Consider the following 14,930-nt stretch of genomic DNA (forward strand, 5'->3'; position numbering starts at 1 on the left):
TCCATAAATCTAGCAGTGTCTATACCGGAGCCTAGGTCGTCTTAATTATGTGTCTTGGGGGTGTGTGATTTTTTTCACACCCCTGAACAATGTAGCTAGGTCGACCTAAGTTATAGGTGTAGACCAAACCTTAACTCAGCCCTCTCTGAGCAGTATCCCAGTAACAGGAGTACTAGCATTCTGCACTCACAGATGCTACCTAATGCTTTGGAGACAGAGCAAATGAGCACTGTATGACAGTATTACAGCTTCTCTTTGCTAAGACAAATCTTGAGTTAGGTCAGGCATAGCAAACAGGAGGCCCTGCATTGGGCCTGCTCTTAAACACTGAACGTATTCCACTTCAGACTTAATAAATGTTACTACCCCTTCACCCTTGCCTTGAGGATTCCTTCTGAGACATCTCCTTCATTTGTCCATCATTTAGCCATGCAGACCACTGTCATGTCTGCCACCAGCCTGGTGACAATCCTGTGGCAAGAAGACACTCTTGTTCAGTGCTAAAGACACAGCTGACAAAGTTATGTGCAGAAATGAGGCATACTTATTCTCTCAAGGAAACATGCAACTCTCCATGTTGCAGCCACAGCTCTGCCAAACTGCTCCAGCTAATCCCCACTGTTCAATACAGCTACACCTAGTAACGTGGGTGCAGCTGGAGTGCATGCATATAAATGCTGGAATTCAAATCTGTGGAAAACAAACAATTGCATGTTCTCTTAGTCCTTCCTCATACTGCGGGTTTTTTTGTATATTCATAGATTTTTAAGTCCAAAAGGGACCATTATGTGATCTAATCTGACCTCCTATGTAACACAGGCTGGAGAATTTCTTCTAGTTACTCCTGTATTGAGCCTAATGGCTTGTAATAGATTAAAGCATCTTCCAATAAGCTATCCAGTCTTGATCTGAAGACATCAAGAGATGGAGAATCCATCACTTCCATTGGTAATTGGATAACCTTTTCATCACTTAATGAAGCATTCCCAGTGGTTATTGCCTGCTCTCTGGGGCAGTTAAGATTGCGTTGCAGGATTAGCATGTACCTTAACTTTATATTTTTATGGGGTTTAGAGGGTTAAGTTTACCAACTTTCCACATTTTGGAAGGATATGAGGCACCAGTGGGTTACTTTAATAATGTATAAACAGTGTTTTTTTGGGCATGTAATTTTAATATTTATGGTTTGTTCTTATGATGAAAATGTATGTATTTACCAGCCCAGGCACACACTCTACTTTCCCACCTATACCATGATGATAATTAAAAAGAAAAGGAGTACTTGTGGCACCTTAGACTAACACATTTATTTGAGCATAAGCTTTTGTGAGCTACAGCTCACTTCATCGGATGCATTTGGTGGAAAATACAGTGGGGAGATTTATATACACACACAGAGAACATGAAACAATGGGTTTTATCATACACACTGTAAGGAGAGGTTTCAGAGTAGCAGCCGTGTTAGTCTGTATTCGCAAAAAGAAAAGGAGTACTTGTGGCACCTTAGAGACTAACAAATTTATTAGAGCATAAGCTTTTGATGAAGTGACCTTTTCTTTTTGCGAATACAGCTCATGAAAGCTTATGTTCAAATAAATTTGTTAGTCTCTAAGGTGCCACAAGTACTCCTTTTCTTTTTACCCACATAGTTTTTATTGGGGCATGTGTAGGATCCATGGATCTTGAAAGGTGTCCTGTAGGGAGTTCTGATCATTGTAGCAGTGGCACAGTTTATTAATGTCCCTTTCATTTATGCTGTTCCTACAACTCTGTTGGTTCTGAATGTTAGTTTCCTGTGATCAAAAATAGTAAACTAATTTCATATTTCAATAATGCAGTGTTTAACTTCAAAAAGTCAAATTTTACAGCTTTAACATATGTTGTATAGCAGAAGAGCTCCAAAGAGAAATGAAAATGCAATAAAATAGATGCTGTCTAACTTCTGCATCATAAAATGTCTGTATTAAACACTTTTAGTAATATAGGTAGTATTTATTGATAGCATAACATAAATTTAAAATTGGCACTTTGCCAGATGGTGCCAGTGTAACCCTATTTATCCTTCAAATGATCTTGTACTCAGTAAAGTGTAGCACCTTTTTGACCTGCTTGTAACAGACATGTCAGTTGCAGAATCCACATGTAACAAAGTAGTTCTTAAAGAGAGTGATTATAAAAATAGTAGCACCCTAAGCTATGTTGTGTGTCTTCCGGGTAGAGTGGAAACTATCAGATAATGGTTAAACGCAGTATGAGTTTAGAGACAGATCATAGTTAGACTACTCATTCTCTTAGAGCTGAATGTAGCTGGCCACAAGGGGAAGTTGAAACTAACAAAAATATTCATATACATCAACATTAAGGAAAATATTGAACTTGCAGGAACACTAATTACATAAGAAAATGAGGGAGAACATATATGGATATTAATAAAAGATGGGGGGAAAAACCCATAAAATCATCTATAAAGGCAGTATCTAAATTAGGGAAATGAATTCACTCTTCACTATTTCCATCCTCTCCCAGTGCTGTATGTCAGGGTAACTTGGTTTGTCCGTTCCTTAATTTACCTATCTTGGGGTATGTCTTTACTGCAGTAAAAGACCTGCGTCAGCTGACTCAAACTTGTGGGACTCAGGTTGCTGGTCAAAAAATTGCAGTGTAGATTCTTGGGCTGGAGCCTGGGCTCTCGGACCCCGTAATGAGGGAGAGTCTCAGTCCAGGATGCAGCCTAATCCTGAATGTCTACACTGCTGTGTCCTGTGGGCTTGAGTCAGTTGATGTGTGCTCTGAGACTTCATGCTGTGGGTTTTTTTTTTTTTATTGCAGTGTAGATGTACCCTTGGAGAAAGTCTACACAGCAAAGAAAAACTTGTGGCTGGCCTATGCCAGCTGATTTGAGCTGTGGGGCTGTTTTACTGGTGTGTAGAGTTCTGGCTGAGGCTGGAGCCGAAGCCTGAGTTTGCTGGCAGAGGCCAACCACGGGTTTTTCTTTGCTGTGTTGATATACCCTTGGAGACCTTTCCTCCATCTCTTGTATTTGTAAGAATGCAGTTCTGTGCCTTTCTAGGTTTGATGAGTGATGAGATTCAACATATCACTCTACAAAGATTTCTTTAGACTTCCAAGCCCCCCCAGCATAATCCCATCATAACCTCTCAAACTGTAAAACAGCACTATTTTTCTCAAACGGAGTCCGTTTCAAATCAGCTTCTCAATACCCATCAAAAGATACTGAAAATGCATCATCCCATTTCCTGAGAAACTTCCCACTATCACTAAGCCCTGGTCTACACTATGAGTTTAGGTTGAATTTAGCAGAGTTAGGTCGATTTAACCCTGTACCCATCCACACGACCAAGCCTGTTTTGTCAACTTAAAGGGCTCTTAAAATCAATTTCTGTACTCCTCCCTGGCATGAGGTTTAGCACTAAAATCGACCTTGCTGAGTCGAATTTGGGATAGTGTGGATGCAATTCGACAGTATTAGCCTCCGGGAGCTATCCCAGAGTGCTCCATTGTGACTGCTCTGGATAGCACTCTCAATTCAGATGCACTGGCCAGGTAGACAGGAAAAGCCCCGGGAACTTTTGAATTTCATTTCCTGTTTGGCCAGCGTGGCAAGCTGATCAGCACAGGTGACCATGGAGTCCCAGAATCTCAAAAGAGCTCCAGCATGGGCCGAACAGGAGGTACTGGATCTGATCACTGTATGGGGAGAAGAATCCATGCAGGCAGAACTCCGTTCCAAAAGATGAAATGCCAGTATATTTGCCAAAATCTCCAAGGGCATGATGGACAGAGGCTACAACAGGGACACACAGCAGTGCCGCGTGAAAGTTAAGGAGCTGAGGCAAGCCTACCAAAAAACAAAGGATGCAAATGGTCACTCTGGGTCAGAGCCCCATATATGCCGCTTCTATGATGAGCTGCATGCAATTCTAGGGGGTCCCCCTACCACTACCCCACCACTGTCCATGGACACCTGCAAGGGGCGAGACTCTCACAACGAGGATGAGGATTTTGTGGAGGAGGAGGAGGAGCATGGCGCACAGCAGGCAAGCGGAGAATCCCTTCTCCCCGGCAACCAGGAACTGTTCATTACCCTGGAGCCAATACCCTCCCAGGGTGGGCTCCCGGACCATAAAGCCGGAGAAGGCATCTCTGGTGAGTGTACCTTTGTAAATATAATACAGGGCTTAAAAGCAAGCATGTTTCATAATTAATTTGCCCTGAAGACTTGGGATGCATTTGCGGCCAGTATAGCTACTGGAAAAGTCTGTTAACGTGTCTGGGGATGGAGTGGAAATCCTCCAGGGACATCTCAATGAAGCTGTCTTAGAGGTACTCTAAAAGCCTTTGTCATGCAGTGTGGGGAGGCCCATTCATGCTGAGCTGTTTGTGTTTTGCTGAGAGGGATCTTCCCTGATACTAGCCATGTGGGTGGGGTATGGTGGGGTGAAACACATGTGCTATGTAATGTCAATCACTTGATTCAGTGTGAAATAGTTTTCCCTTTTGTTGTCTAAAATGTATTTTTTTAAATACTACTCTCCCTTTTTTTTCCTCCCACATCTGCAAATGTTTCTACGCTCCCCCTATCATCTCTGTCCCAGAGGCTAGCGCAGATTAGAAGACGAAAAAAATGCACTCGCGATGACATGTTCTCAGAGCTCATGCAGCCCTCCCGCATTGAAAGAGCTCAGTAGAATGCGTGGAGGCAAACAATGGCAGAGTCCAGGAAAGCATTAAATGAACGTGATGAGAGGAGGGAGGAGCATGCTGAGAGGAGGCAGGATGCAATGCTGAGCCTAATGGGGGAGCAAACTGACATGCTCAGGTGTCTGGTGGAGCTGCAGGAAAGGCAGCAGGAGCATAGACTGCCGCTGCAGCCCCTGTATAACTGCCTGCTCTCCTCCACAAGTTCCATATCCTCCTCGCCCAGATGCCCAAGAACGCGGGGGGGGGAGGGGGGGAAGGCTACAGGCACCTAGCCACTCCACCTCAGAGGATTGCCCAAGCAACAGAAGGCTGGCGTTCAATACATTTTGAACTAGTGTGGCCTTGTCCTTCCCTCCACCCTTCATCCACCACTCCACCAGGTACTTCCCTCCTCACCCACTACTCCCGGGCTACCTTGGAAGTTTTCCCCCTATTTGTGTGATAAATTAATAAAGAATGCATGATTTTGAAACAATAATGACTTTATTGCCTCTGAAAGCAGTGATCGAAGGGGGAGGTCGGTTGGCTTACAGGGAAGTAGAGTCAACCAAGGGGGTGGGTTTTCATCAAGGAGAAACGAACAGAACTGTCGCACCGTAGCCTGGCCAGTCATGAAACTGGTTTTCAAAGCTCCTCTGATGTGCAGGGTGCCCAGCTGTGCTCTTCTAATTGTTCTGGTATCTGGCTGTGCGTAATCAGCCTCCAGGCGATTTGCCTCAACCTCCCACCCCGCCATAAACATCTCCTCCTTACTCTCATAGATATTGTGGAGCACACAGCAAGCAGCAATAGCAATGGGAATATTGGTTTCGCAGAGGTCTAATCTAATCATTAAACTGCACCAGCATGCTTTTAAACGTCCAACTGCACATTCTACCACCATTCTGCACTTGCTCGGCCTGTAGTTGAACTGCTCCTTACTACTGTCCAGGGTGCCTGTGTATGGCTTCATGAGCCATGGCATTAAGCGGTAGGCTGGGTCCCCAAGGATAACTATAGGCATTTCAACATCTCCAACGGTAATTTTCTGATCTGGGAAGTAAGTTCCTTCCTGCAGCTGTTCAAACAGACCAGAGTTCTTGAAGATGTGAGCATCATGCACCTTTCCCAGCCATCCCACATTGATGTCGGTGAAATGTCCCTTGTGATCCACCCGTGCTTGCAGCACCATTGAAAATTACCCCTTCCAGTTTACGTACTGGCTGCCAAGGTGGTCCAATCCCAAGATAGAGATATGTGTTCTGTCTGTTGCCCCACCGCAGTTAGGGAACCCCATTGCAACAAAGCCATCCATTATGACCTGCACATTTACCAGAGTCAACTGTGAGGACTGCTCTCATCTTGGTATTCTTACTCTTCAGGGCAGGGGAAAGCAAGTCACAAAGTTCCATAAAAGTGCCCTTACGCATGCGGAAGTTTCTCGGCCACCAGGAATCATCCAAGACCCACAACACTATACGGTCCCACCAGTCTGTGCTTGTTTCCCGGGCCCAGAATCTGCATTCCATGGCAGGAAGTTGCCCCATTACCACCATGATGTCCAAATTGCCTGTACCCGTGCTTCAAGAGAAGTCTGTGTCCATGTCCTCATCACTATCGTCATCGCACTGTCGTTGCCTCCTCGCCTGCTTTTGAAGGTTCTGCACATACTGCAGGATAACGTGCAAGGTGTTTACAACGCTCACAACAGCAGCAGTGAGCTGAGCGGGCTCCATGCTTGCTGTGGTATGTCGTCTGCAGGAGAGCAGAGTTGCAGCGGAAGCTGTGGATGATGATAGATGCCATGAGAATAAGTATTTATACAGAATGATGAGAGGACGTGTGAGGTGGATTCATGGCAGCAGAAGAGCAGAGTTGCAGCGGAAGCAGTGGATAACGACAATGGTTAGCAGTCTTACTGCACCGTCTGCTGACAGCAGTATGGCGTCTTCACGGAAAAGGCACGAAACGATTGTCTGCCATTGTTTCATGGAGGGAGGGGCAACTGATGACATGTACCCAAAACCACCCGCGACAATGTTTTTGCCCCATCAGGCTTTGGGAGCTCAACCCAGAATTCTAATGGGCAGCGGAGACTGCGGGAACTGTGGGGTAGCTACCCACAGTGCAACGCTCCGAAAGTCGACGCTAGCCACGGTACTGTGGACGCACTCCTCCGACTTAATGCGCTTAGTGGGGACACACGTGATTGACTGTATAAAATCGCTTCCTAAAAATCGGCTTCTATAAATTCGACCTAATTTCATAGTGTAGACAATACCCGGAGTTACAGTGTCCAAGGGCGGTAGGTTAACTTTTACTCCTGTTCAGTTGAATAGACTGTGTCCCATGCTACTCCTTTCGCCAGAGTTTTGCCTGGCAGAGTATCTTAAAATATGAGGTGGGTTGACTTCTGTAATGAGTGTAGGATTTAACTGACATACAATGAGCTTTGAGAGATGCTGTGGTGCGAAGTACCTCTAAGGTTCCTTTGATATTAGTTTGTATTTCCAGTTAGGCAGTTTATTATTGTCATCTCTCAAATTCTCTAGGGTAATTGCTTTTACGTAGGTGCTGAACAGGCCCTAGGTTCGTATGCTGCCACTTGAGGTTTCTTACTGTTTCGTCATTGAAGCCTGTGTACATGATCTTTAATTAAGGTTACTTTGAAAGGAATAGTACTCCCTGTAGTGGCTAATGACTGATGACTAGGTTCTACTACTTGTTTTTCTTTTCCCCATGTTGTTTCTGGAATTCTATGTTTATCCCTGCGTTTTTGTATTGATTCAAGGAATTGTGCGGGGTGGGGAGGGATTTTTATTTCTGGCTGTGTTGTTTCAAGTTTGTCTGTATATAGCCCTAGAGAGTGCTGTCTAGTCCCAGCCCGCACCACAGCTTCAGGATGGATCTTGAGAAGCCATTAACATTTAAAGTTAATTCCTATTTTTCTCTCTGGTGTAGAGAATTTGCAGAAAATAAATCTCAGTATTGTTTGTGAGAGCAATTTTATACCTTTCACATGGCTTCAAGCTCCCAATTCTTGTCCCTCCTGTGCTCACAGAGGAGGGCCCAGACCTCCTAAACTTCTTAGGGCCTTGACAAATCTGTGACTTTATTTTTGTTAAATGTTAACATTGGATTCCTGACCAGGTTAAGCCAGATCATATTGAATCAATTGATAGTTCTTGATATCGATGTGGAATCTGTCACAATGTCATTGTTGAAGAAGCAGAGTCGATATATTAAGCCATCTCTAATAAGTTTTGTCTGACGTGTTCTCACTGCTAAAAACTATATTCTCTCGAAAGCTGAACATAATTTAAAGGTTTCAGAGTAGCAGCCGTGTTAGTCTGTATTCGCAAAAAGAAAAGGAGTACTTGTGGCACCTTAGAGACTAACAAATTTATTAGAGCATAAGCTTTCGTGAGCTACAGCTCACATGCATCCGATGAAGTGAGCTGTAGCTCACGAAAGCTTATGCTCAAATAAATTTGTTAGTCTCTAAGGTGCCACAAGTACTCCTTTTCTTTTTGCATAATTTAAAGAAATCACTGTTCATGAATCTGAGAAAAAAGTGGAGTTCTTCTTTTTGTCTTTGAAAGCCTGCTTAAAATGCCTCCTGTAAATTAAGATAATCTCAGATACTTTTCTTTAAAGTGCAAATTCTGTCAGTATTAATCATTTTCCTGCTATCTCAGTTTGGTCACTGAGAGGACAACTTTTAAGGCTTACAAAAAATTACTCAGTACTTTAGCCAGAAGACTTAGCCTACTAGCCTTAGAGAAAAATACCTAGGCCTCCAAGCCATCTCTACTGTCATTGAAGGGAACATAACAGCTATGTGCTTTGTTTGTGTGCTGTATTTAATTGTAACATATTAGTTTATTTAGTACATTTTTAGAAATGTAATTTACTCTACCTATCTTTTGAGTTCCCTTCTTTCCCTTCTGAGCTTCACTCCACTCTTTCCATCTTAAAATAGATACTGGTGTAGCCTTTCTTCAGTTATTTAAAGGGTCTGTTTTCTGTCTTTCTTCATCACCTCTTTATATCTTTCTCTTTGCCGAAGTAGTTATTCTTTAACTCCCTCCCTATATTTTTTTCTGTCCCTTTTCTCCCCCAGCGTGTTGGAAATACTACTACTTAAATTTATCCCATTGATCTCACCCATCCATGCCCATCTCCTAGAAAAATTTACCAAATACAATAACCAGATGGTTAAACTGAAGGGCCCCAGCATCCCAGGTGGAAAACCAAGCCAATCCCCTCTCCCTCCAAAGCTTCTGGGAAAGAGGAGACTGCTTGGATTATTTCTGTGACCTCTGACTAATAAGGTATCTGAAATTTGACGCCTACCCCTCCGAGCTCTCTTGCTGCTGGAAAGGAGAAGATGCATTTCTTCTTAGTCTTCTTCCGCTCCTTCCCCCCCCCCCCCCGAACTCCTCTAGCTTTTGCAAGCATGTTGGTGTGAATCTTTGTTAATCTGTCCCTCACCAGCCTCTTGTATTTTAGTTTCTTCTCCCTGCTTAACAGCTCCAGTGCCTACATATATTTATGCAGCTTCTCTAAACTCCCGCAAACAGCAGCAGAAAGAAATTTAGCCTATACTTGGCAATTTCACTGTGGCCCACAGAGTTTTGGAAAGCCTCTGTGAAACAGTTAATGTCAGTCTGCTTGCAATTTGGGAAGGCCTGAGCAGTAGCAGAGGCCTTGGAGGTGTGTGTCTGCTGATTTAGATTAATATTTTGTTCATATTTGGAAAGTTGTCTTTTCAATTGTAAGGGCCACAAAACTTAATTTAAAGAGAGAGAGCGCGCTGTTCTGCAGAAGTTGGTGGTACTCAGCTGGGAAAGGTTTCCACTCACCCTGAGGGAGTAGATTTTTCAAGATCTGGATTAAGTATCCACTTCAGCCCTTGGATACTTAAATGGGGCTTTTATTGAAGTAACAAATGCCCCTGGCGTACTTTTGACAGCAGAATTTGAACCTGAATCTTAAAATATTGGCCTTTACATTTATGAGAAATGGGAAGGTGTCAATTTTAAGGGACACTAAAAGCTCCCTAAAATCTTCTAATTGTCTATTTTACAATGTCTTTTATTTTTGTTTGTTTCAATTTGCATAGTAGGATTTTCTTTCAATTTTACATTTGACTGTATTTTTGCCCAGACTGTTCTGATTCTGCTGCAGGTACAAGAGATACCATGAGACAACTTAAATAGTGAGAATTGTGTGAATTTAACTCAGGTGTGGTATCTGTATACTTTGAGTGTAGTTATTTGTGGGTAGGTAGGTTATTTCACTTTCCTATCAATTTACCCTTTTAATTAAGTTTCCAAGATAAGACAGTTGGCTTGAGAAAGAATTGATCTTGTGAGATGGTGGTAAAATGTCTACCCACTTACGTCAGTGTTCCTGATAGGTGGAACTGCAAAATCTCCAAAACTGACTGGTTCTTAGAGGCACAGAAAGGAGGCTATGTGATCTGAGACTAGAGTTCTCTAGAGCAGTGCTTCTCAAGCTATCTGATGTGGGAGACCGACAATTTTTTTTTCCAATGTGCCCGCAGACCAGCAGCTGATGGCTCGCAGACCGGCACTGATCCGCGGACCACCACTTTGAATAGCACTGCTCTAGAGTATAGTAGTACCAGACCGTGCCTACATGGAGAGAATTGACTGGTATAGCTATTCCAGAATTACTGTTCTGATGTAATTTAACTATTCTGGAATAACTCCCATGTGGACACTATTTTTGGATTAAAAGTGATTTTATTCTGGAATTTTTACTCTATTTTGTGAGCAGAGTAATTCATTATTCCATAAGTCAGTTTTATTCCAGAATAGTGTGTCCTCAGGGGGAATTATTCCATAATAGCTATGTCAGGCAGTTTTCCCATGTGGACAGTACCTTATCTTGTTCAGGATAGAATTGCTAGTTTTCTGTGAGCTAACCTCTCTAACCCAAGTTCAGCACATGCATAATTTTAAGCATAAGAATAGCTCCTTCGACTTAAATGTGACTACTCATGCGTAAAGTCACCTGTGTGCTTAGGTATCTTGTTGAATTGGGGCTTTCCTACAGACAGACTGACATATTTCAAAGACCTTTTAGAAATTTGCTTTTCTTTAGCACTGGGATTACACTTCTAGCATATAGTTTTCCATTGCAGAATAATGGAAATTTATACAGTTAAAACACACTAATATTTTATGCCCTTCTTTTCAGGGATCCATCAGTCTCTAAATCTATAGAAAGAATCTTTAAAATCTGGGAAGACAGAAATGTATACCCTGAAGAAACCATTGTGGCACTAAAAGAAGCTTTAAGTAAGTCCTTTATCTTTTGCCTTTCTTAACATATAAGCTAATTTAGTATGTGCTTGTAGTAGTTAAATAGTCTGAAGTAAAAAAAAAAATTAACATTCATTAATCATTAATAAAATAAAACATTCATTAATCATTCATTAATCACTGCTTAAATGCATACATTGCTCTTTCTGCATTTGCAGGAATTAATAAAAAAGCTAGTAGGTTAATATGAATGAGCTTTGCGATTAATTATTTGTTGGACAATTCTTCCATTTAAATAAAGTCAATACTAAATCCTTTAATTTTTACCTAGGGTGTAAATTGCAATTGTACTAGTTGATAGAAAATTTATATTATGTTTAAGGTGACTCTTCATCCTAAAGGAGTTCTGAGCATCATGCCTACACAGAAGCTAGTTGTTAACTGTATGGAATTTGTGTCCTTGGCTCTTCCCCTTTACCTTGAGGTTTTGGGACATTCCGACTTTACATCTAAAACTTCAGTTGATACTAAAATTCCATCTGGGAAGAACAGGGCAGAGTAAAAATAATCTCTTCCATTTTCTCTCTGTAGATTATAGTAATAAGGTTGAATGTTATCGGTAAAACATCTACCATATTTGAAAAAAAATATGGAAACACTAACTAGGGTATGGAATAGTTTAAAAGTCCTCAGACACTCATGTAAATATATTTTTAAAAAATCCCGAGATTCCAAATATTAACTGAAAGCAACATGCACATTAAAACTAAATAATGGAAAATCTGTTTTCTGATTGTGAAGGAGATGAGTGCATGATTCTGTTTTCCCTGATTATATTGTTGACAGTGAAAACTGCTTTTCTGTTGCTGGTTTAGATGTGGCTTTATGTGATTGTGGGTCAGTAATTGTTACTTGAGAAATACAAAACACTGTACTTGCTTCTTGGTGAATGAAAAGACTTTCAGTTGAACATTACAAATCTTTAAAAGTGAAATCTATGTATTCTGTTAATGATTTGGAATCTCGTACAGCTTTCGTAATTTTAAAAAAAAATCCAGCTCACTTCTAAATTTGATTTAGTAAATATTTCTAATTACACTGTTTTGCAAGAAACTTTTCAGTTGGATGCATGTTTTTTTAATATAGACTTTAGGTAAGTAATAGCTCATTTAAACTACCAAACAACATACCTTACTATTTCTCCTGAAATGTGTTATGTTTTCCTATTTGCTTTTTTTGGGCCAGTCATAAATAAGTCATTGTCTAAGAGTTTAAAAAGCAAATTGTGTCACTCTCTGTGATTGCTGAATCCTCTGTTCTTTTAAAGGTGAACAGAAACTTGCTTTAAAAATAGAATGACCTTCATAGAAGTTGCTGTATTCCTGAGTAAACTTAGTTTGTCTTGGGCATTCAACAGCTCATCTAGGAAAGTTGGTTTGTGGATTTTAAAACAAATTTCTGTTAATCTTTTACCATGCAACCATATGACACCAAAACCAGAGACCTTTAAAGGAATCCCATAATGCCAGACTGCAAAAAATGAAATGTTTTCCAGGTACCACTTTCAAAACTCAGAAGCAGCTGAAAGAAAATCTGAACAAACAACCGAATAAGCCGTGGAAGAAATCTCAAAGTAAGGAAACAATGTGAACTACCTGAACTAATATTAAAAATGCCTTCTTGAGGAACAGAAGAAAGACTAGTGCAAAACTGGCAAAGTACCTGGCCTAAAGTATGAGCAAGCATGTGCCTTCCAGACTTGTGAAGTTCCTTACTGACATGTGTAAAACACCAAGGAGTTGCTGCTAGAAAATCACTTTTTAAGGAATGAAATGTGAATAAAATTTTAAGAGCAAAAGTTATGAACAGTAGAGAAAAGATCTGGTGGAACTTCTTGGAAACTGGCGTTAGAATATTCAGAGATGAAGAGAAGACAGACATGATAACCATGTACATTGGCAACAGTGAAACATGGTGGACATTCCCTTCAAGTTCAGGAATACATCTTCAACAGCAAACTAGATTATAGGATAAATGGAATACTTACAGTGAAGCAGTGCAGTTAATGAATCATCATTTAAAACTATCAGGAGTACAGCTTGCTAGCTGGAACCACGTTTCTAATGTATCAGTCTCTAACCTTGCAATAACTGTAATATGGAAAATCCTTGAGTTGGCAAGAAAGCAAGATGATGGAATATTAGATGTAAAACTTGACACATGCCACTCTGTGTGAATGTTGACACTATTGGACTAGGAGGACAATAAAAGGGGGCAGGAGGGTTGGAATCTTGGATTACCAGAAAGAATTCGGCCACAAAATACATATAGAAAAACATTTTCTAGAACAAAAGTGGACAAGGGAGTTAGCATTTCGTATGTGATCATCTTATTGTACATTTCTTTGCTATTTTTTAGTAACAAATGGATTTAGATCTCATGAAATGTGATTCCATATTTTTTCTCCTCAGTTTCTCAATCTCTAAATGAGATATTAGAACATAATTGTAAGGGCAGGGAAATCTTTAGGAGAGAGACTGGTTAATTCAAGTAAAGGAGTAAGTGATCTATCATCCCAAGGAAATACTAAACTCAGAGGGTCAGTTTTCTATGTCTGGAGTTCAGGAACTCTTCAGAGAATTTTAAACTAGCACTCAAGATTAGTGAATGAACCATTACAAGAACATTTATATACAATAGAACTGGAAAAGGCTTTCACAGTAACTGTTTATGTAGTGCATATATAATACAGGAACTCTACAGTCTAACTTGTTGGCTTCTGAATCATAGCTCTGTGCTTTCTAATGTGTTTGAAAGGCAGATAGAACGTTGAATGACATCTGTGTGGATGGGGAAATACAATAAAATGGCAGCCTGTGTATGTTTTGCATAGAAATGTGTTTAAAAGGTTTTTGAAAGAGAACAGTCTCTTCTGAATTTTGATTGCAGGCAGTTCTGAGTGTTGGTTCTACTTAATCCTTGTAATTGATATCTTAATTTCTTTACACATTTTTATACCAACAGCATCCACAAATCCAAAAGTTGCTCTAAAGTCGAAGATTGTTGCTGAATTCAGAGTAAGTTTAGCAAGTGAAAACCTCTTTTGCATATTAACCTCTGTCCTTGGACTGTAGTTACATGACTAGTTTGTTTATATCCAAGAGTCATTGGGGCTTGTGTTGAAGCTGTGGCCCTCAGTGTTGATTTTTCATTATTGTATAGTGCCCACAATGCCCTGAGGCTGCAAGCTCTGCAGGGCTGCAGCCTGTTCTGTAAAGCATCATGCATGCAGGTGCTATTTAAAAACAGGGCATGGAAATAGAGCTAGGGATTGGAGGTAGTTAGTAAAGGCAGTTAATTCTTTCACACCATTTAGAATTATCTTCTGCAAGAAAGCAGTTTGCCTTTTTGCTAAGAGTGAACTGCTGTCGCTTTTGTAGCCAATGTGTTTGATTATATGATTGCCCATTGTTTTAATGTATGTTTAAATATAGGAGCACTTACTAGGGCCTTGTCTACACTTAAGTATTTATAGATTTATACTTGCAAACCCTGTAGTGGAGATGCAGCTTATACTGCAAAAGTTATTTTGCTGCTATAGCTTAGAACGGTTCCATGAATGGAATTAGCTACACTGGCAAATGGATTTTTTGCCAGTATAACTGGATTTGCACTAAGGCTTTTGTTTGTACAGCTCTGTCAGTTGACAGTGTAAGTTTTTTTCCCCACGCTCCATGCCGGCAAATCTTTCTCCTCTTTACTAGACGTAGAGTTCTGATCATCACCATGTTCATTTCACTTCCATTTGTTATGAATTTAAACTGTATGTTTCTCTGAATTAATTTATTCCAGAATATTACAAAAGTATCTGCTTTGATACAGAGACAACTTTTCAATGGAATATTTATTTGTTACTTAAAAACAGGTCCATAATGT

The 14,930-nt window shown here is 40.7% G+C and overlaps 1 protein-coding gene across 2 annotated transcripts in view; it reads left to right on the forward strand.

Annotated features, from left to right (window-relative positions):
* The window catches only part of RPRD2 (regulation of nuclear pre-mRNA domain containing 2), a 50,069-nt gene that overhangs the window by 24,240 nt on the left and 10,899 nt on the right, over positions 1 to 14,930 (forward strand). The window contains exons 3-5 of one of the 2 annotated variants that reach the window (XM_038382445.2): positions 10,930 to 11,030; positions 12,550 to 12,627; positions 14,019 to 14,071. In XM_038382445.2, the coding sequence (XP_038238373.1) occupies positions 10,930 to 11,030; positions 12,550 to 12,627; positions 14,019 to 14,071 (232 nt within the window). The remainder of the gene's footprint in view (positions 1 to 10,929; positions 11,031 to 12,549; positions 12,628 to 14,018; positions 14,072 to 14,930) is intronic. The other variant, XM_038382446.2, reaches the window with a different exon arrangement.

This window comes from Dermochelys coriacea, chromosome 24 (assembly GCF_009764565.3).
Source record: "Dermochelys coriacea isolate rDerCor1 chromosome 24, rDerCor1.pri.v4, whole genome shotgun sequence".
Taxonomy (NCBI): Eukaryota; Metazoa; Chordata; order Testudines; family Dermochelyidae; genus Dermochelys; species Dermochelys coriacea.